The sequence below is a fragment of the Rousettus aegyptiacus genome, unplaced genomic scaffold, assembly GCF_014176215.1.
Source record: "Rousettus aegyptiacus isolate mRouAeg1 unplaced genomic scaffold, mRouAeg1.p scaffold_m13_p_4, whole genome shotgun sequence".
NCBI lineage: Eukaryota > Metazoa > Chordata > Mammalia > Chiroptera > Pteropodidae > Rousettus > Rousettus aegyptiacus.
The window spans coordinates 75,091,055-75,114,529 of record NW_023416307.1 but is presented as its reverse complement, the minus strand read 5'-3'; the positions used below and the strand labels follow the sequence as shown (position 1 = coordinate 75,114,529).

The following is a 23,475-nucleotide window of genomic DNA, read 5'->3' as shown; positions in this document are numbered from 1 at the left end:
TGCCATAGTTATTAGACAAAATTACCTGTTATATCTAACTTCAATTTATGACAGGCTGCAGTTATACTTCCAGCAAAGGTTTCTTGAAAAAAAAAAAAAAAAGTTCCACCTTATGTGCTATTCTTGTCTCCCAAAATAAAATAAACCTAAGACGGTTCTTTGACTGACTTCTGCAAAACAATGTATTTTGGGATTTAAATATATGTATTTATAGCTTAGTAGCTAAGTATGGACTAGTATAATGTTAACACTAAGTTTATGCTTGAGAATTTAAAAAAATCTACTTCAATATGAATAATACTTGGAATTTAAATGGGCTCAAAAACACTACACTCAGCCACCTTTCTTTACTATAGTTTTGAGGGCGACTAATGTTATTTTTCCATGTTCATTTCAAGTTGTCACAGTTGGTATGTTTAATAAAATAGCTTCTTTGACTCTCAGGAAAACACATCTTCAAATCTATTACAGACAAAAGGAATTCACCCATGATCAATAATCTAAGCTTGGATCATTACCGGTCTAATGAGTGTGTTCACCACTTTCAGAGGAAATCCTGCAAAGTATACTTTGGTTTCTAGAAATCCGTTTGTAGGCTTAAAAAGGCTTTCAGGTTTATTTATATTCATTACGGCTTCTTTAGCTATTTTCACACTAATACTCTGTTCTAATTCTTCCACAGAGACCTAGAATTAAAAAGACAAAAATTATCAAACAACCATGCATTATTGCATGTCATTTGAAATACTAAGATTGAAAAATCCTGTTATTATTACAGTAAATAATTTTCCAAAGTAATAATTTTAGTGGAATTATTACTTTGATCTAATCCATTTGAAATGTTAAATGATTATAAAGGTGACGAAAATGTGTTTTAAGGGGATAGTACTTGATCTAAAATTAAATTAAACTTTTTTTAAAGTTTAAAAAAAGTCGCTATTATTATTAAATTTAAATATCCAATTATAACACATGACTTTCAATCCAGTATGCCATAAAATAAACAATTGCAAAAAAAAATGTGAGTCACTATACAAAATCTTAGAAAACTTTTAAGTGCTTTCATTTGTCAATTGTCTGATAGTACACAAACAGAATCAATAACATAAATAAATTCTTAATATAAACTAAGAGTAATCACAACATCCATAATTCTGTTCATTACACACAAATTGTATTTTATTTCAAAATTCAAAAGTAACTAAATCATAAGGAAGCACAATACATGAAATTAAACTTTTTTTTCAATTTTATAAGTAGCTTTAAAAAAAAAAAGAATGATAGTGACAGTAAACAACAATAAAAAATATCCTCCTTTTATAAAGGCAGTTTGAAGAACCATTGTTGAAATCTCATGTAAAACTGTAGCACTTAAAACGCAAACTCTTCATATACTAATCACTAACAGAAGCCAAGCAATAGGTACATTAAAACACCACTGCAGGAAGAGAAAAACTATACTGAAGTAAAATAAATTTGGTAACATTTACAGATTTAGTCACTGTATACATTGTCCTAAATATAGTTAATCACAGCATTTTACTCTAATGACTAGTGCCTCCTTGACAGATCTCAGTCTGGCTTCATTCTCCTACATTCCTACCATTCCTTCTCAATCTCCTGGCTGGAGCCTCTTCTCAATCTCTCAAATGAGCCCGAATTCATCCTCCAGACCTTTTCCCTTTGCCACCATGCAATATTACTAAATGGGTGCCCTATTGCCCCACTCAAGTGCATTTGGAAAATCTGGGGGTGGGGGACACTTTTAGTTGTCACAATAAGGAGGAGTTATGCTGACACTGCAAGATGCCAGAGACTATGAAATCTGCAGGATAGTCAAGCAAAATAAATGGTAAAATATCCAATATCCTGCAAACCTTCTGAACATCCCTACTGGATATTCATGTACAGTATACTCATGCTTATCATTATTTTGGTTTGTGCACATATAAACACAAAATATTTCTTGTACCATTTTAGTATTCCCTGAATTTTTGGAGAATGTAACAGTCTTGTAAACCAAGGATGGATTGGTGTTTGTTCGGATCTTTACCAAGAGTTTCTCACCATTTGGGGAAATTACTATTACTGATGGCAATACCTTTTATGCACTTATGGTATTTGAGATGCCAAACAACACCCAGCATAATTCTTCATTTGTAGCTTTCATGTTATTATATGTATAGGAGAAAGATTTGGTAAGTATTGTACTTGTACTTGAACATTCACATTTTGAAATATATATTATTTTATTATAAATTACTTTCCTTCATTTATGAATAATTGGATCATTCTATTTGTTTCTATTAGCGATATGTGAAGGAAGCTTACGTTATTGATGCATTTCATTATAGGACAGTAAAGGAACAATATAACTATTTGGGCATTGAATGAGACAGAGTTTAGAACCACAGGTTACATACCCAGTCTCATGGCCTTTAAATCTCTATGCTGAATACTCAAAAGTTTATATCTACCTGGAAGGCCTGACCTTAAAAATATGTCTAGAATCTGATCACTTCTCACCACTCTCACCATCAACACTTTGTCTAAAGCCAAAGTTGCCATCTTCTCTCTACTGGGTTATTGCAATGGTCTCCTCACCCCACATCCTGTTCTACTCTTACTCTCTACTATCTAGTTTTCATATAGTCATGAGATCTTAACCAGGATTATCTTTTAAAATGAAAATTAGATCATGTCACATCTCAAAATCATCCAAGATCTTTCTATTTAGCATAAAATCCAAGTCCTCACTATGTTTCTCAAGGCCCCACATTACGTTATTCCAGATCACATTTCTGAACTTATTTCCTCGGACTCTCTCCCTTTGTCACTCCACCACCTCTACACTGACCTCTGTGTTGTTCCTAAAACACAACAAATATCTTCTTGCCTAAGACTTTGTACTTGCTGTTCACATGGCACAGAATCATCTCCCCCAATATAGTTTTCATGGCTTGTGCACTTAAGTCTCTGGTCAAATATAATCTCATCAGAGATAGCTTTCCTGATTCCATATGCACACCCACCATCATCACTGTCTATTGCCTGGTCTTGTTTTTCTTTTTCCTCCTATCATTGATCACTATCTGACATATCTATTTGTTCACTCATTTGTGGTTTTTATCTCACCACTAGAATGTAAGCTCCTTAAGAGCAGTGACTTTGTTTTATTCACTTTTGTGTCCTCACCACTTAGAAAAAGGAATAGCACATAAAGTGCTCAATGAATATTTTGTCGAATGAATGAAATTATGATACAAACTATAGATTTCCCATCAATAGTAGGATTAAACTCAAACATGAGATATAATCACTTATAAAGAAAGAATATTTATGTCTGTGGGTTATAGTCATTCTAAGTACTTAATCATTACATATTCTATTTAATTTATCAGAGTTACAAAATAATTCTAAGGTATACATTTTAATTTTAACTCCTTATTTTTAAAGTATTTTACTTGAAATTTTAAAATAATTTAAAATTATTGAAACAATTTCTATCAAATAAGCAGTCTAGTTTATTCATTTAACTTAACAACTTTGTTGATTACAATGCTTACTTAAAATATTTATGTATTTGGAATAATATCTGTGCTGCATAAATTAGTTTAAAATAGTATAATTTATTAATAAGCCATCAAGGTTATAAACTGGTAAAATATCACGTGGTAATATTTTTAAAATAAAAAATATGGAGTGAGAAAAGAAATCTTAAATGGAAGGTGATAAAAATTCATAATTACTAAAATATTGAATTATGAATTTAAGAAAAACCAGTAGCATTACATTTATTACCAGATTAAAGTAGAATTTTCTCTGACTTGTTTTTTGTTTTTAAATTGTATGTAAAATTTCATTCAGCCTATAAAGGGAGATTTTCATCAAAATGTTTTAATTAAACTATAGTTTATCATTAAATAATAGTGGGGGGGTTGGGGTTTTTTTGTTTGTTTGTTTTAACAAGGATCATAAACATAGGAAACAAAATGTATGGAATTGTACATCTGCCTTCGATCCGGGCCAGAATCCTGCCTTTAACAGTATCATCATTCATGGACAATTCTTTAATACACACAATCTGCAACCATAATGTTAACCTCACAGGTAAGCATTTGCCTTCTTCATTATACATATTATACAGTCTACGCAGCCATTTATCTAAATTCTACTACAAACAGCTGATATTTTCAATTTGTATCAACTCATTGAAAACAAATTGTGTTGGCTCTCTTTTGCTGAAAAAAAGATTTTAGTAATTTTAGACTACTTTGCGACATTAGGCAGAAAAACGTATTTTTCAGCTGTATGCATCAAATATTCTAGATATAGATATATTAGGAAAGGCATAGTAGCAAAGTATCTAATAACAGCATTAGGAGAAACCAGAGAATGTTAGTGATTCTATGACAGTCGCATCTGATCCTGCGCAGATAGTATCCTTTTCTAGTTAGGACACAAAATCTATACCTCCTTCAGTTGGGGTAGGAGGGGGTGATGGATTGGAGGGAGGTGGGGAATGAAAGAGTGCAGGCAGAGTGCCTAGATGCTTCTCAAAATGTCCTGTCTTTCAGGTTGTCTGACAACTTTATGTACAGCATTTTAAGAAAACGTCAATATATTTCCCTTTTTTATTTAGGGTTTTAATATAATAGGGTTTGATTCTGATAAGCAAATTTGTGTGTGTGTGAGAGAGAGAGCATTTGTGTGTGTGTATATACCTATACAGATCTGTATTATATATACAAATTTTGTACTATTATTTAAAATAAAGTTATTTCTTAATAAAATATGAAAGTGTGACCAAAAGAAAAAAAAAGGCAGATAGCCCCTTTTTTGGTGAACCACATCTGTGCCTAACTGTACTTTATTACTACCTCTACTGTAATGTATTTCACATTACATTGTAGTAGTTTATAAGGCAGCATCAGCTACTGAACTTTGAAGCACTAAGCTCAAGCGCAAGGAAAACCTTTCCATAGCTCTAGTGCCTCGAGCTCAGGAACTTAACACTTTAAAAGTGCTCACTAAAAGCTTTTTGAATATATGAGTGCATGAGTGGGTAAATAAAGTCAGCGATGACTTCATATGGCTTCTCTACATGCACTTCTCATCAGCTCCCACAAGCACAGAAAGTTTCTCTTTCAAGTACCACGTTCTAAGGTGAAGCTGATCTCTCAGCTATCCTCTGCTGGAAGTGGCAATGGCTTTATTGAAGAAAAGCTTTCCCCACTATAGACTAGCAGTAATCCCTCTCCAAGAAAAAATCCTTTTAAACACAGTATAACATAGAAAATGTTTTTCTTGATCATTACAATAAAGGCTCATTTTAGGGAATATCTAAAAATGCTAGTTTCTAGGCACTCTACTACTGGCTAGTGTATACTGTTTTATAGTTTGATTATCTATATGCTAATATTTAAAACTGAATTAATTTTGATTTTGTTCCTGTGTGTATTTCTCTTTCGTTTAAAAAATCTAGTATAGTTGTCCTTGATCTGTAGTGTCTTCGCAAAAACTGATAATCCCTGACCTGTAGAATCACTGTTCACCCAGCGACAGCCACTAAAAAAGGGTAAGAAGTTAAAAACAGAATAGTTCAAACAAATAACTGAAAACAACTTCAGAAAAATCCTAAATATATTGAGGTTACTCTTTTGCAGGCTGTTTCATGGATTAACAGTACATAGAATATACTTCATACAACATCAGATTAAACCCAACCCATTTAGGTTTGTTATCACTAGAAAAATAAATTACTAATGATTTTATACAAACTGCATAAAAGTGGAAATATTCTTGATGAAATCTGCACAACATACCATATTCCATAGACCATTATTAATAACTTTGCCTCCAGTTGTAATTTGGCTTGTATATTCATTCTTAAACTGAATTTCAATCTTTCCATCACGAAGTGCAATCAGGAACCAAGCTGAGTGATCAAGAGATTCTGCATACAGGATAACACCTTCTGAATCATATGTCCGGAAATCGAATTTGGCTGAAAATCTAAACAATAGATAGAGAGCCTTACTTAATAGTGAAAAATATTGAAGGCTCGATGTATTATTCCTTTTTTTCTTGTGCTGGCAAACAGCAATATGTTGAAAGAGTTAACTATTTCTGTCCCTGGAACTAATAAAAGAGAAGGGCAGAATTAGACTGTATGTGTATTATCTCTGGCTCCATGTATGTTTAAAATCAAGTTATTATATTTTCTTGCTTATTTTTGCAGTCTTTTTCCCAGTGAAGAGATACTCTGGTAATTTTTCAACTTTTTTTTTTTTGGGGGGGGGGCATTTGTTTTAAAGGCAGTCTTTCAAATGTTGGAATATACATGTACAAATATTAGGCATGTTGTATCTCTCCTGGACCCTTTTATATACTATATAATGACATTAAGATTTTTTTTTTTTTGCTGTATCTGTAAATCATTAGTAAAATATATTAGAATTTCATGATTGGTTTATCCATCATAAAGCATAGTTCTCTTATGATTTCATATATGTCCAGAAGAAATCATTCACAGATATACAAGACAGCATCTGGATGATAGCAAAAATAATTAAGCCTTCATATGTGGTAAAAAAAAAAAAGGTAAAATAAAAACTTTAAAATGTCTTCCTTTAGCTTGATTTCAAAAGCTCTCTAAAACTCTAACTTCATAAATCACTATTCTAGAATACACGGAAGGAGAGCTTAAAAGATATAGTCTAATATTAGGAAAACAAATTCAACAATACATTAAAAGGATCATACACCACGATCAAGTGGGATTTATTCCAGGGATACAAGGTCTAACATCCACAAATCATGTGATATATCACATTAACAAAATAAAGGGTAAAAATCATATGATTGTCTCAATAAATGAAGAAAAAACATCTGACAAAATTCAACATCCATTTTATGATAAAAACTCTCAACAGAGAGTTTAAAGTGAATGTATCTCAACATCATAAAGGCAGACAATATGACAAACAAACAGCTAACATATTCACTGAGGAAAATGTAAAAGCTTTTCCTCAAAGGTCAGGAATAAGACAAAGATGTCCACTCTCACCACTTTTATTCAACAAAGTATTGGAAGTCCTAGCCCCAGAAATTAGGCTATAGAAAGAAATAAAAGGCATTCAGGTTGGAAAGGAAGAAATAAAACTTTCACTATTTGCAGATGACATGATAATATGTATAGAAAACCCTAATGACTTCACCAAAAACTGTTAGAATAAATGAACAGTTGCAGGATACAAAATCAATATACATACAATGTATGTGAACATGCACTGCAAACATGCAATCTAAAATATATATGACTTACTGTTGAATTTTAAACTTGTGACTTACTGGATTTCATTCATCAATGTCACCATAATAAAAAAAAAATCAATATACAGAAACCTGTGGTGATTCTATACTCTAATAATGAATTATCAGAAGAAGAAATTAATAAACAATCCCACTTAAAATTGCATCGAAAAGAATAAAATACCTAAGAATAAATTTAACCAAGAAGGTGAAAAGACCTGTAAATGAAAACTATAAGACACTGATTAAAAAAATTAAAGAAGATACATATAGATGGAAAAAACATTTTGTGCTCATAGACTGGAAAAATTGATATAGTGAAATGTCCACACTATCCATGCAATCTGCAGATTCAATGCGATCTCTATCAAAATTCCAATGGCTTTTCACAGAACTAGAACAAATAATTCCAAAATTTGCATGAAACCACAGAATATCTTGAATAGCCAAAGCAATCTTGAGAAAGAACAAAGCTGGAGGTATCATGCTCCCTGATTTCAAACTATACTACAAAGCTATAGTGATCAAAATGGTATAATATTAGCATAAAAACAGACTTACAGATGAGTAGAACAAAACTGAGAGCCCAGAAATGAACCTACACATATGGACAACTAATTTATGACAAAGGAATCAAGAGCATACAATGGAGAAATGGCAATCTCTTCAATGTATGATGTTGGGAAAAGTGGACAGCCCTATGCAAAAGAATGAAACTAGAGCACTATCTCACATCATACACAAACATTAACTCAAAATGGATTAAAAACGTGAATGCAAGACCTGCAACCATAAAATACATAGAAGAAAATATAGGAGATAAACTCACATTAGTCCTAGCGATGTTTCGTGGACCTGACTCCAAAGGCAAGAGAAACAGAAACAAAAATAAACAAATAGACTACACAAAAGTAAAAAGTTTCTAGACAGGGATTAATATCTGAAACATACAAAGAACTCATACAACTCAAGAACAACCAAAAAACAATCCAATTAAAAAGTGGGCAGAGGATCTGAATAGGCAGTTTTTTAAAGATGATAAACAGATGGCCAACAGGCAAATGAAAAGATGTTCAACTTCACTAATTATTTGAAAGATACAAATCAAAACCACAATGAGATATTACTGCACACCTGTCAGGGCTGATATTATCAAAAAAACAAGAAGCAAAAAATATTATAGAGGATGTGGAGAAAAGGAAACCCACATACACTTTTGGTAGGAATATAAACTGGTGCACTAGTAGGAAAAAGAATATGGAGATTCCTCAAAAATTAAGAAAAGAACTACCATATGATCCAACTATTCCACTACTGCATATTTCTCTGAATAATACAAAAAAATTAATTTAAAAAACATAAATGTACACCTATGTTCATTGCAGCATTATTTACAATAGCCACAATATAAAATACAAACTAATTTTTCATTAATGGATGAATGGATAAAGACTTCTCTCTCTCTTTCTCTCTCTCTTTCACACACACCACTGGAATACTACTCTGCCATAAAAAAAAAGAATGAAATCTTTCCATTTATGACAACATGGATGAACCTTGAGGATATTATGCTTAGTGAAGTAAGTTAGATGTGAAAGACAAATATTGTATTTCACCCATATGTGGAATCCTAAACAAAACAAAATAAACTCTCAGATACAGAGAATAGGTTGGTGGCACCAGAGGGGAAGGGCATTGGGAGTTGGATGAAAGGGATGAAGGGGGTTAACTGTACAGTGAAGGATGGTAACTACACTTTTGGTGATGATCACTTTGTAGTGTATACTTCTGTTGAATTATAATGTTACTTATATAATGTTATTTATATAATGTTACTGAAACTTATATAATGTTATATACCAATTTTACCTAAAATAAAAAAGATATAGTCTAGTTCTGTGTTTGGGTGTATATTAGCTCTGTAAATGCCTATTGCTATTAAGATTCTGGACATATATGTAGCTATTACAAGGAAGGAAAAATCTTAAGGATACTGTATTTAAAAATAACATGTATTGATTCAGTGCCCTTAGCACACTTTAATGAAAATCTGCAATAAAGTTTCAAAGGACCAACAAATCAAAATGATTGAAAAAAAGCAAACAAATAGGAAAAATAGTTGTATGACTGTTAGTCATCTGAGTTAAATTAAAATAATCTAAAATGTCAGTCCTTCAGATAATTGCTAAATAAGGCAAAGAACCCCACACCCTTATCCCCACTATACTAGTAATAGCACTAGAGGCACTATTTGCAATAGGGCTCAGATCTGCCTCAAATGGAACAAAGGAAAGGTGATAGGATAAACTTTTTAATCTTAGAATTCCATGGGAATAGTCTAAAGAGGTAAATGTGGTGTTGTGTTGGGTGGATAACAATGTAGTAGAAATTTTTTGCTTATAATATGGTCTTATATTCTCTTTCATAATCATCACATTTTGCTGATGTGAAGCATGTGTTAAAACAGAAATCTGTGTATGCTCAGAATCTTCCAGAAGTTGACCTTATTATGGAAATAATTTCCTTCTCTTTGTAAAATCATGCTAAACCATTAATTCAAAGAATCACGTTCTGCATATTTTCTTTCTGGAATACATCAGAATACTGACTCATTACACTGGGGTATAATTCATTCTTTTTTAGAAGTACTGTAGAGTGAAAAAAAAGAGTGAATTCGTTAACTTTTGGGTAGGATAAACATTTGATCATTGGAAACAGAGCTAAAGGAATATGTAAAATATAAAAAAAAATATTACAAAGCACTGGCTGTTCTTTGTTGGTTATACAGGTGGCAATTTATAAAAGTTCATCAAGCTGTACATTTAAGACATGCGTACATTTCCGTATATATTAAACTTCACTTAAAAGCTTAAACTAGGCAATGAAATATCTAAATAATAAATAAATACTAGGAAGAATAAACATTTGGCCAATCTGATCCAATGTTAGAGCCCAAGCTGTTGTGAATTGTCTCTGAGGAACGAATACCCCTGAACGTGCCCGAAGGCATGCAATAATTATTTTCCTCTCTCATTCTCATTATCCTCATAGCAAGGAATGGTTGTCTCCAATCTATAACACTAGAAGATATTATTTGCTCTGAGATGTCAAAGGGAAAAACCAGGTCTTAGTGGGAAATGGAGTATTAAAGAAGCATAATTATATCAGTGAATCTTTGAATAAATTTTAATGTTCCTTAATGCAAACATTTCAATGAATTTATATTTAATGAATAATCAATCATATATCCAATGTATTAAATTCTGAGTATGCATGTTTATTCAATTAAAATATTTAAAATTTGAACTCTATAATCAGTCTTAAACATGTTACCTTCCATGATTTTAACAAAACTCCTATTTCTTTTTTCAAATTTTATGGCTCTGAGAAAATTTAATAAATTAGAATCATGACGCAGAACCGTAAGCAAATACTCCCTCCCTATAGTCAACCTAACTACAGGAATAGCAGATAATGTACTCAGTGTGCTAAAATCATGTGATGCATTTCTTTAAATGAACTTAAGCAGTCTTATGAATTTTCCTTAATTATGAATATAAGCATACTTAAAAAGAAATACTTTGAGTATTTTCTTGCTAGTTTTTAACATGCATGAAAAAGAATAAAATTTTTTAGACATACGTTAAATCTACCTTCACATCTTCTTAATAAATATGAGTTCACTAGAAAAGAATGAGAAAATAAGGGAAAACTGATCACTGGGGAAGGTCAGCCTGGAATGACCCTAATTGTTTCTAGCATGAAAATGACACGTGTGAAGGAGCAAATTCACCTTAGGGTTCCCCATGTCATCAGACTGATACTATACCTAAATTATCCAATTTATAAAGCAATTTCATACATTTCAAACCTTTCAGCCACTTCCTTCTTCTGTCTTTACCTGCTTACCTCTAGAAATTATCATTGATATTGGTTCCTCACCTGTTGACGTCTGGCAAGCGAAATTTTACATATAAAACAACCCCAACAAACTGCTCTGCCAGATAAAGTAGTTCATAATTTTTGTCAAGGCTCAAGGGAAGGCACACTGGAACAGCCTGCAGGGGTGGGAAAAACACAGTTTACTGCTTGGTGTTTTTGTCAGTTTATGCATCCTTTCTCTGGTTCCTCGTGTTCTTGTCAAAGGTATCCTCTGTAATACACCAAGGTAAATTAAGAACACCTCGGTAATAATAAAGCAGTATCTTTCACTTCCTTGAATAGTCCATCAGTATAACCTCCAAGGATATGTGTGTTTTAAAATCTTGTTCAATGTATGTTGCCTCAGATTTTTGTCCTTAATATTTCCTTTGCAAATCTCAATTTGAAATATAAACTTTTTCTTCTAGTAACAAAATGTATCCCCTCAATTAACTGGTATAGGTATGATACCTTACATTATACCTAAAAATTTTTATTTAGAGTCAGAAATAAGGAAAATTAAGGTACCAATAAATAGTACCTCATTCATTCACTCATTCATTATTAAGCAAAAATTTTTTGAGCAAAAATTGTCCCCTCTAGATAGTAAAGGGAATACTGGAAACCCCAAATGAAATAAATAAAAATATCAACCTAGTCTCCAAGGAAGCTACAAAAAAGTGATTTAGAGTCTAAATTTGATATCAAGTACTTTTTTTTTCTAAGAATGAAAATAAGCATTAAAATGGAAAGCCTCCTAAGGATAAATTTTTAGGCGTATATATAGGGATATTTTGGAAGAAACAGTCTACATAGCACTGTATTAAATCTAGTTCCAGAAATAACATTTTATTTTCTCTTGCAACTTTCACAAATCTATTCCAAGAAAGATGGTGATAAGTAACTACAACATATACTGAAATAATAAGAGATTAAACTACAAAATAGACATTCACACAGCATGGCATTTCAATTAAGCACTACTAAAGTTACTACATATGCCAACTAGTATACTCCATCTTCTTTTACCAAGTACGTGGTAAATATTGAATGCTACAGTTTTTGGATATATACAGCTTGTCTTGATAATACTGTTTGCCTCAAAATCATATAAAAATTTCAGCTTCACTTGTGAAAAAGTAAAAGAAATGCTAGAATTGGACTAAGGATCATTAACATGAGATCCTTATTTAGGAAAAAAAAATAGCTTGCAGTTGACCTATTTATTTCAATAAAGGAAAAACTAGGACCTACCCCTAACATTCAATTTCTGGGTTAATTATGTATAAAATTTGAGTAACTAAAAGCAAGCTTTAGAAACACAGATTAACAAAATTAACCTCTCTGAAATCTGATCTACGTAAACACCACTAAATCTTCTATTCTGACAAAGCTGTTTCTACCTGAGATTTTATGAGGCCTCCTGCAAGTACTAACACGCCTAAGGCGTGATCGAACTTGTCCGAATGGTGAATAAAGAAAAGTAGACACTGGGAAATGTTTTCACTCAAGTTTCCATGGAAGATTTTTTTTTTCTCACAGAGGAGTATAAACTTCAGCTTTCCTTAAGTTTCTTTTAAAAAGAAAACATTTTTGTATTTTGTAAACATACACGCTGTACACATGAGCACTCTCTGAACTATGACCCTGCAGCCATTTTTTTTTTTTTTACCCAGCGGCTCATTCCCAATATTTACAACTTACATGACCATAATTAATAAATAGATTGTAACTCTGACATGAAACTATACCAATTCTTGTAGGACATCTGCACTTTCCTGACTTACCTCAGCTACGGGGAAATAAGAACCAGAATCTCTTAGAAAAAACATGGGAAGTTTAGCATTGCAAAATGTTACCTCACAACTCTTCTGATCTTTTGCAAGCTTGAATCCTTTCTTCCCATCACAATAACAAGAATAACCTCCAGGGTAATTGACACAAAGCTGAGCACACATGTTTTCAGAGCATTCATCCACATCTGGAGTAAAAGAGAACATAAATGTTAATATTTTCTAAATGTTCAAAAGAAGAAATATTCTGATTTTAGTTTGCAATATCAATGATAGTAGATCCTTAGTGAAAGAAATCTCTATGACATCAAATTACATTTAAACACTTGGCATGAAAATTTAAATGAGTTATCAGTGTAATTTCTATTTATTTATGCACCTGAGACAACAAATTTAATGTATCTATTCCATTAATTATAATTAATAAAAAATAACAAGTACACTAATTTCCTGATTTTGAATTTGAAGGAAAAAAGATTGAGAATCTCAAGTTAGTTGTCATTTCTGGTCATATAATTCCATTGAGACTACCTCCCAATTCTTTGCTTTGAGAAAAAGGAAGGGAAGAGAAGGAAGTAAGAAAGAGAGGGGAGAAGAGGAGAGGATAAGGAAGAAAAGATCTTTTTTAACTGAAGATCAACATAATTGAGGATTAATTGACAATATCAAAAACATCTGACTTTTCGTAATGCAATGATTAATGGTGGCAATAAATTTAAGAATGTATCCTTATTTCTTGTTAACGTACCTTTAAAAAAAACAACAACAACAAAAAACAAACACAAAAACCCCTCTATGCTATATTACCTCTCGTATTGTGAAATTTTCTATGTGGTCTCTGACCCCACTCCATATTTTGAGAAAATAATTCTTGAAAGTTGTAATAATATGCTTCAGCTAAAGTCCACTTCAGAGCTACTAAGATCCTTGAACTTTTGAATGAGTGCACCCCGTGATCTTTGAAAATCACCCATTTCCTAAGTGCTATTACAGGATGTAAATTCCCCAATAAAATGTATTAAAACAGAACACCCAAATTAGTGACCCCTCTAACCACTAAAATTGAATATATGATTTAAGTAATAAAATATATGTCATATAAATCCTTTTGTAAAAAATCTGTCATTCATTGCATAAAACTACAATAGAGATAAGTTGGCTAGCTAATAATAAACCTACAAATGGTTAGGGCTTGCCACTGTAATTTCTCTCTGGAGTAGTGTGAGAGTAGACATGGTATGTGTTAGGGTGGATTTTTGTTGAGTGCATGAGGAGGTATGGTAACAAAATCTCAAGAAGAGTATGTACATTTAAAAATCTATTCTAAAATTATTATTGATTTAGGCAAATTCATAGAGATGGAAAGTAGATTAGAGGTTACCAGGGGGTTGGGAGAGGGAGGAGGGGCAATTTATTGCTAATGGTTACAGAGTTCTGTTTGGGGTGATGAAAAAGGTTTGGAACAGATAGAGGTAATGGCTGAGTAACTATTTGAAATGTAATTAATACCACTGAATTGTACACTTAAAAACGGTTAAAGGGGCATACTATATCTTACATGCAGTGCCACAATAGAAAAATTACTATTGGTGTGGTTAGTTTTAGTCATTGTATTAAATTCATTTTGAAATTAAAAGAAAAAAAATGCATCCATGATAGAAAGTAAATCCCCTAATACATCTAAGTTATCAAAGACACACATGGCAGCACCATGGTAGCCAAATGAAGTAAGAGCAAGTCAAAGGCCTTGGCCTGATCCATGGGTGTTAACATTACTAATCAATACTCTAATTTCTGAAGCTCACCTATCATTTGGTTTCTTTTATACGTATTTAATGACAATAGAACTATGTCATTTTTTAATAAATGACATAATGATACATACACAGAAAATCATTGATAAGTTTGGTATAAAATCAAAGGTTTCTAACCACCCTTGTTGTAACACCCACATGAATTTTAAACTTGTCTTTCTTACTGTGTGTGTGCTTTTCCTTCCAGCTCGATTTTTTTTTTATCTTCCAACATTATTTAAATCATATGAAAATGTGTTTATTTTGCTTTCACCATACTTGGGAGATCTCCAATCCATACATACCTTACAGGGCCAATCAGAGCTCATAACACTAATCTAAAGACCATGTGTCTTACATACTTTTACTCTGGAAAGAAGCCAATGACTATCCAGTTGACCAAACTATATATGGATTTTACCGTCTTAGAAAATCTGATTGTTGATGTCAAACAGAACCAATGCTTCTAATATCAAATCAGGGTTCAAACCCACCCTCCTCTCCACCATCAACAATGAAACCACCACAACTTCACCTTCACAAGACTTTGTTGTGGGATTGAATCTGTAGCCTTCAGGGCATTCACATTCAAAATCTCCTGGCATGTTCTTGCACACAGCTGTGCCACAAATGCCTGGCATCACAGAGCATTCATCCACATCTATAAATGAAACCGATAAAATAAAAAACATTTTTTCCATACCAGAAGATGCTAGCAAAGAACCCTTGATCTGTGTTTCCTGGATCTAGTTTAATACATGAAATAAGACAACAGAGTGGCCTGGGAATAACAAAATATTAAATCTATCATCATATTTTAGTTCACTAAATATGATTTCTTTATACAAATGCAAAAAGAATTTGATTAATTTTTGCCATGTTCCTTTGTAGTTCTGTAAAAGAAAGAGAGGACTTTAGTTATTTTCTTATCTATCAGGTTATAGTATGAAAACAAATAAGTAAGAGATTCACTGTATTCTTTTCATTTTTTAAGGTGAGACAACCCTTGGACAACCTTACAGATTGCAAGGACCTTGTGAGCTTACAATCCCTCATTTTTTATTTTTTACCCCTACAGCACCTGGTCTTCCCAGGTGGTCTCACATCCAAGTACTTACCAGGCCCAACCCTGCTTAGCTTCTGATATCAGATGGGATCAGGCTTGTTCAGGGTAGCATTGCCATAGACTCACTGTATTCTTAACATGTATTCCTAAATAGATATTTCTGAAATATAGTCTTAAAAGTATATTCACTCTGTATTATCACAAATATAAAAAATAAAAATGAGAAGGTTCATCGGTCTTACATTTTCCCTTAGAAATGAATAACTAAATCTACATACCATTATTGTCACTTAAAGTATTCAAGAGTTATTCAAATTTAAAATGAGATTGAATAATGTCTCAAAGTATTTATAAAACTGCAGTTAATCCAATACAAATTTTAATGCTAAATTAATATTCTCGAAATTTCATAAGCATTTATTATATTACATAGTAAAGTAGGAGACAAAGGATTGATTGCAACCAATTACTAGATAAACATCTGTGGGAAAAAAAGCAAGTGACAGAAAGAGTTCAATGAAGATGTAATTCTTAGTGAACTTTTCTCATTTGTACTGTCTGGAGAAGGGCAAGCTCAAAATGGAAAATATATTTCTACTCTAAAAAGTTGAGAGTTTAGTTTTTCCATAGGCTAATAGCCAAAATTTTAGACATTATTTAAAATGGCCTGCACAAAAATAATACCATATGGTAAGGGGATTTTTCTGTATCTTAAATGTATCAGTGTCAGTATCTTGGGTATGATAATGTACTATAGTTTTGTAAAATGTTACTGTAGGGGAAAACTAGGTAAAGGGTACGTGGGAATCTCTTTTTATTATTTCTTAAAACAGCATGTGACTCTACAATTACTTCAAAATAAAATATTTAATATTTTTAAAGAGCTTTAAAATCTATATTTTTAAAAGAAAGTGAAAACATATGCCTAAATTATTTGGTCTGAGGCATATTGCAAGGAATTATTTAAATCATATGAGTTCAGGTTATAGCACATTGATTTTATGACTCTACACTGACATCTAATGACTGATGAATAGATTTATTCTTGTATTTTTAGACATTTACTGGCAACTTGATCTTGCCAAGCATATCAACATCTTGGCAAAGGCCCTATTGTCATAGTTGTATACACGTTCTTCTAATAGTTCTGTACTCTATCAATTAGGTATCATGCATTAAAAAAACTGTAAATGACGTGTACAAGATCATATGTTCTGGTCAGAGATATTCTTATTTATGAGTACTTTTTTGTAATAATTTACATGTATGTGTATAAATTCAATGGATAAAGTTAAATTAAAAATAAATTTAAAATATAAGTCACAAATTCTTTAGAAGGACAGACTACTCAAGTACTTAAATGCAGAAGTATGAGTCAGTATTACTTCCTTATGGGATACATATGGTATTTGATATTATGATGGTTTTCTATAACTGGTGTGCTAATGATATTTGTATTCTAAATTTCTAACAACAAACAGACCTCCTAATAGGCAAACAAGACAGACATATGGTCACAAATTATATATATGTTTAGAAGAAATTATTAGTTAATACAGCTCACTTTAGTCATTTAGCTGCACTTTAGATACTATTAAACTATTCTGTTTTAAACACCATGGTGCAGTGAGGGACAGACCAACCCTTCCTTGACTGTGAATTCGATCTGGGGATTTACCAAAGCAGATACAAATTTAGTCGAACAAGAAAAATTTACATTTTAACTTTCTAATTTTTTTTTTTAACCTCATAGCAAGAAGTAAAGGATGGGAATGAGGAGAAAAAAAAGAAAGAGAAAGAGGGAAGGAGGGAGGGAGGAGAAAAGGAAGGGAGAGAGGGAAGAATGAAGGAAAAGAAAGAAAACCTCACTCCCAGTTTCTAAATGCAAAATTTAACTCCAGGCTGAAAAATCTCATTTTCAGTCATCCACACACCTAGCAATTACATTTGAAGATTTAGCTATGGCAGTAAAGGCAGTTTAATGGAAAAGACATTATGCAGAAAGGAAAAAGTCAAAATTTGGGGGAAAGAGAAGTATAAAGAAAAACAAAAGAAATACACTAGTAAAATGACTGTTAAAAAAGGTAAATTGGCAGGAGTTATTTAAGTCTGAAATTTAGAAAAAGGGTTATGACCAATGATCTGATCTTAGATGTACAAAAAGAAACAAAACCAGATATTCACTTTTCCCAAAACCACATGAACAATGAGGTGCAAGATGACAGGTTTATACTGGAAATTAGAAAAGCATTTCTGATAAGGCAATATACAATACAATGAAAAAGTTATTAAGATTGTGCTGGACTTCTTCATAAAGTTTTTTTTATCTTATTAGAATAAAGAAAATCATACTATAGCATCTAGTAAAAAGTACAAACAACAATTTAGCAAACACCATAGTATGCAAGGACTTACACTGAAACTTTATCACCATATAGTAAGATTATATATCAAAATGTGCTCATGAGTATGTACACACACATATATATACAATAAGAAAACCATGAAATACCCTATAGATAATAAAATACAATAAGAAAACAATATAACAAAATACCCTAAAAAAAAACAAACTAAAAGGCAGTCCCATAATATCACAAGGCTTTAAAGTGGATAATAATGTGTATGTATTTTAACAACTAATAACCAAGAAATTTTCCAAGAATTTCCTGGGGAAATTTCTTTAACTGAATTTTGCTCTCACACACTAAATACCTTTTTATTCTACCCTCTTGTTCTTACCTTTGCAGTCTTTTTTATTTGAAAGCATAATAAAACCACTTTTACAGGAACATTGGTAACTTCCAGGTATATTGTCACAAATCTGACTGCAACCTCCATTTATATTTGAAGGATCTTTGCATTCATTAATATCTAAAAGAAAGAGGAAAAGAAATTATTTTTAAAGTGATAAAGGCTTCAGAAAACTGTTCAGGTCAATCAAGATAAGCCACGTGGGTTTATTATACGTACCAAATTCACACTTCTCTCCGTGCCAACCTGATTTACAAATGCAAGTGAATTTAGCTTGGCCGTCTTTGCAGCTCATATATCCATCTTCATTGCATGGCAAAGGATTACACTGGTCTGAAATGGCTGAAGGAAACAGACATCTATTTAATGTTTACTACAAGCCATGGTAAAAAAAAATTATATGCCCCTTAATACAAATTCTGTGCATGAAGCCTATAATCAACGAAAAAAATTGTAATGCCTTTTTTTAAATAATACTTTTTTCATGAAAAAGTGAGTCCTTTAGACAAATCTTTACAATTACTTTACATAAGGAAAACACTTTTATATTTTCAAATATATACAATATTTTATAACTAATTTAGATTTTTAAAATATATTATTACCTAATTTGATGCTTAAAACAATTCCATGAGCTATGCAGAACAAATAAAACTACTTTCAATATCAATAGAAAAAATATTGGGACTTCCAATTTGCCTTAAATAAATAGAACTCTGGTCAAAATACATGAAACAGCAGTTTTAAGACATTGGATGACAGGTAGCAGAGTACTGTTATTCTTAGGGGAGAGAACTTTTCTTCATAAAATGTCACAGCACTTTATTACTGTTTTAAGTGATATGCCTATTGGTTTCTTTACTCATTTGTGGTTCCTTTCTCCTCGATAGACTCTGCAGTGGTCCCTTGCTTCCTACACATTTCTATACCTGCTTCGCAAGACTTTCTAATCAATTCTGCAAGTTCCTTCCATCCTTCCAATACATCCCCCTCTGCTTAAGTTAGCCAGAAGAAATTGTTGTTACTTACAAAGAAAATGTTTTTAAACAAGCTGAAACTTAATTACCAACTTTTTCAAAATATATCCTCATAAGATCATCATTTCTTTTTAAAGTAGTAATAAATTAGGTATTGGTTAAAATGATAGACTAATCAGAAAATTGTTATCAAATCATTTCACTGTTCTTTATTAAGTTAAAAAAAGATGAAATGTGAATTAAATACATGTGATCAGACAAATTGCTTTACTTATGTAATTATAACCATCTTTAAATTAGAGAAAATGCAGATAAATATCTAGGTATTGCCAATGCTGCCTGTAAAATATTCACTAGACAAATGATCCAATTTACCTCTTGCAATTTCACCTTTTTCTCTCTCAATTTGGAAATTGGTAAATCAGAGACAAATAATCTACTTATGTGAACTTCAGAAGAAAGCTAACCTGATATCATATTTTCCACACTTATGTAATTGATGCCAAAAGTTAGAATAAACACAGCTCCACTTTGACTTATTAATCAAATAAAATTTGGTCATACCATATGATTATGCAACAACAGCCAAAAATAAAGCTGTTGAGAATAAAATTTTGAAGTCAATGACCTAAAATTTAGTAAACAAAGCACACTTTTCAATTTAAACTTAAACGTTAGGTGGAAAATTCATTTTGTGTAAAATAGCAGCATTTACATCTGAAAATATTGTTACAAATGCATTTTCAGAATACGTCCTTGTTAGGCATACCCTACATGATTTTTAAACATTAGTTATATTTAATGGGTGTACTTTATTTGCATGTTTTAGTTTTGTTTTTAAATTCATTTTAGAGGTGTTTACCATTGACGCAGCTCCTTAGGTCAGTATAAGCATTAGTTGACTGATGTGGGGCAGAGAATAATCCTGCTCTAAAAGAGCCAAGACAACCTGTAAATACAAACAAATATAATCTTTTTAGAGTAGACATGCTCACTTGACCTGAAATCATTGTAGAAATTATCAAAAGAGATAATATTTATGCTCCTGTGGATTTACATGATTGAGCATTCAAAGCAAGATTGCACTGATCTCAGAAGCTAAGTAGGGTCAGGCCTGGTTAGTACTTGAATGGGAGACTACCTAGGAAGACCAGGTGCTGTAGGCATAAAAAATAAAAAATAAGGGATAGTAAGCTGACAACATCCTTGAAATCTGTGAGGTCAACCAAGGGTTGCCTTGCCAAAAATAATAAAAAATAAAATTAATAAACATTAAAAAAAGGCAAGATTGCAAAAATACAGAATCATGAAAAATAGGGTTATGGAAGCTTCTCTTTGGAGAAGAAACTTAAAGCTGAAAGTAAAAAAGATCTTGCATTAGCAGAGAAATTTGTCACAAAAACCTATGTTCTTAATTCTGTAGCAGAGACTTAAAGTAATCCTCAAATCTGTAGACTGGAGCTGGATTTAGGAAGTGTCTATAATTAAATCAATAGAATGAGTTAGTGTTTCTGGTTACTGTAGACAACTCCAATTTTTCCATTGTTGCATAGAGACTAATATAATAATATTTGCATAATGCCTCAATATTACAAAGCAAAACAGGTTTACTGTATTTGTTTTACTCCTCACTGTGAAATTAGATATAGCAATGTAGTGAAAATAACAGCTGAAATAATAGATATAAAACACTTCCAGACTTTTAAGTAACTAGGGTTCATATAGCGCAACATTTCTTAATCACCACTGAAGACAACATTATGTTTATCACTTCACTGAGCAGATAGTCACCAAATTACTAAAAAGGTAAATCTGATTATCTTTTGCTGAGTAACAAACCCCAAAATTAGTAGCTTAATCATTCTACTTTGCCCATAATTTGTGGGTTGAATACTTATTTGGAAAGGGTTGGATTAAGCTGTTTGTCTCTGCTGCACACACTGAAGGATACACCTTCAAGACAGTTTTTCATTCACATGTCTTGACAGCTCCGGCTCCTTGGACTCTCTCTTCACATGATATGTCATGATGCAGGGCTTCTCCACGTGGTTGAGTTTCTGATAGCACGCAAGTACTAAAGTGGCACTTCTTTCATGGCAGCTGTCTTCCAAGAGGAAAAAAGCAAGGGCTGCCAGGGCAGTTAGGAGGCATTTTGTTACTTCCACCATATTCTATCGATAAAGAGGTCCTAGGTTCCACCCAGATTCAAGAAAGAGGTGGCAAGCACAGACTCCATGTGGTGAAGATGAAGCAACAAGCTGATGTTGCAGAAGAGTGTGTGAGATAGGAGACAGTTTTGCAGCTGTCTTTGGAAAACACAACTTATCACAGATGGATTCAAAGGCTAATTTGAAGTTAATGTGTGTATTAGTTTCCCATTGCAGCTGTGAAAAATTACTACAATTTTAATGGCTTCAGACAACACAAGTTTATTCTCTTATAGTTATAGGGATCAAAAGTCTAAACTTAAGCTCTCAGCAGGGTTGTATTCCTTTTGGAGACTTCAAGGAAAAATCTATTTCCTTGCCTTTTTCAGCCACCTGTCTTCCTTGGCTCTTGGACCCATCCTCACATCACTCCCAACTTTTGCTTCACTGTTGTATAAGCCACTACTGACTCGGATCTCCTGCCTCCCTTGTATAAGGACCCTTATGATTAAATTACATCAGGCTCACCCAGATTGTCCAGGATAATGTTCCTATCTCAAGATCATTAATTGTTTTGTCATATAAGGTAAAACTGACATATTCTAAGGATTAGGACATGAACATCTTTGGAGGTGTCATTATTCAGCCTACTATGGTGGGATAGAATATTTTCCCAAAGAAACAACGCCTTATATCATGATGGTCTTTCTTGAGGTCAAATAAGATCTAAGCAGTTTTATTTTTTTTTTTTATTTTTCGGAGGCCAAAGAAAAATATTTTATTTATTTTTTAAATGGCTAAATTTTATTTATTTATTTTAACATTTTATTTATTTTTCTCTCCATCCCCCTTCTCTCTGGTAACTATTAGTCCATTGTCCATGTCTATGAGTCTCTGTTTGTCCTGTTCATTTGTTGGTTTTAGGTTTATACTCCACATATAAGTGATATTATGTGATTTTCAACCTTGAAACTTGAGCAGTTTTAGGTCTTGAATATTCTTCCTTCCAGGTTCATTTGTCCCTCCCCCTGAACTACCCAATCCCAGAACTGGCTCATTTTAATATAGATATTACCCTAGGATCCTCCTTCATGACCTCATTTTGCACCTCTGGACAAATTGAACAGTAAATAATAGCCAGAATTTGAAAGATGGATGTCCAGATGAAGTGTTTCATATGGTGATTAGGACCCCAGACTAGACTATAAAGTAGATTTAATCAATAATGTACCTTATATACAAGTCTGTACGCATATGTGATAATGTTTTTATGGAGAACTGCATTTAGAATTACAGTGTGAAGAGCCAGTTGCATGGCTACTGCAAAGTCATGTATTATAGAACCCTCATCTTCCCACTTCTCATTCTTCTCGCATAACAGGAATGGGGAAAGTTGGAGAGAATGAGTAGGAAGGTGAGAGCTAAAGAAAGATTGGCCCAGCTTTTATAGCTTGAAGCAGACGCTCTTGTAAGAAATGGGATTGGAAACAGAAAATAGGGCCACCAGGGAGGATAACCTGAGAAAAAGGCACTTTGATTTCAGTAGTCAGGACAGAATATTCTAGAAAGAAATCTTGGTTTTAGACTATGACAGTTCCTACAAATACTCTGTGTTTACTTTTTTCCCTCATTAACCTTATTAGGGAAAAACTATTTAATTCCCTTTTACCGCCTGCTGTAGGCACGACTGTCCCACGTGTCTTGTTTTGT

General features: G+C 32.4%; 1 protein-coding gene and 1 pseudogene across 1 annotated transcript in view; both read right to left on the bottom strand.

Annotated features, from left to right (window-relative positions):
- PROS1 (protein S) overlaps positions 1-23,475 on the bottom strand; it is a 73,061-nt gene that overhangs the window by 13,685 nt on the left and 35,901 nt on the right. Inside the window, exons 4-11 of the mRNA XM_016165180.2 lie at positions 20,481-20,567; positions 18,861-18,983; positions 18,630-18,761; positions 15,357-15,482; positions 13,095-13,216; positions 11,257-11,372; positions 5,826-6,015; positions 519-686 (exon numbers count right to left, since the gene is read on the bottom strand). Coding sequence (XP_016020666.2) covers positions 519-686; positions 5,826-6,015; positions 11,257-11,372; positions 13,095-13,216; positions 15,357-15,482; positions 18,630-18,761; positions 18,861-18,983; positions 20,481-20,567 — 1,064 coding nt within the window. The remainder of the gene's footprint in view (positions 1-518; positions 687-5,825; positions 6,016-11,256; positions 11,373-13,094; positions 13,217-15,356; positions 15,483-18,629; positions 18,762-18,860; positions 18,984-20,480; positions 20,568-23,475) is intronic.
- Positions 15,891-16,009, bottom strand: LOC118602437 (annotated as a pseudogene).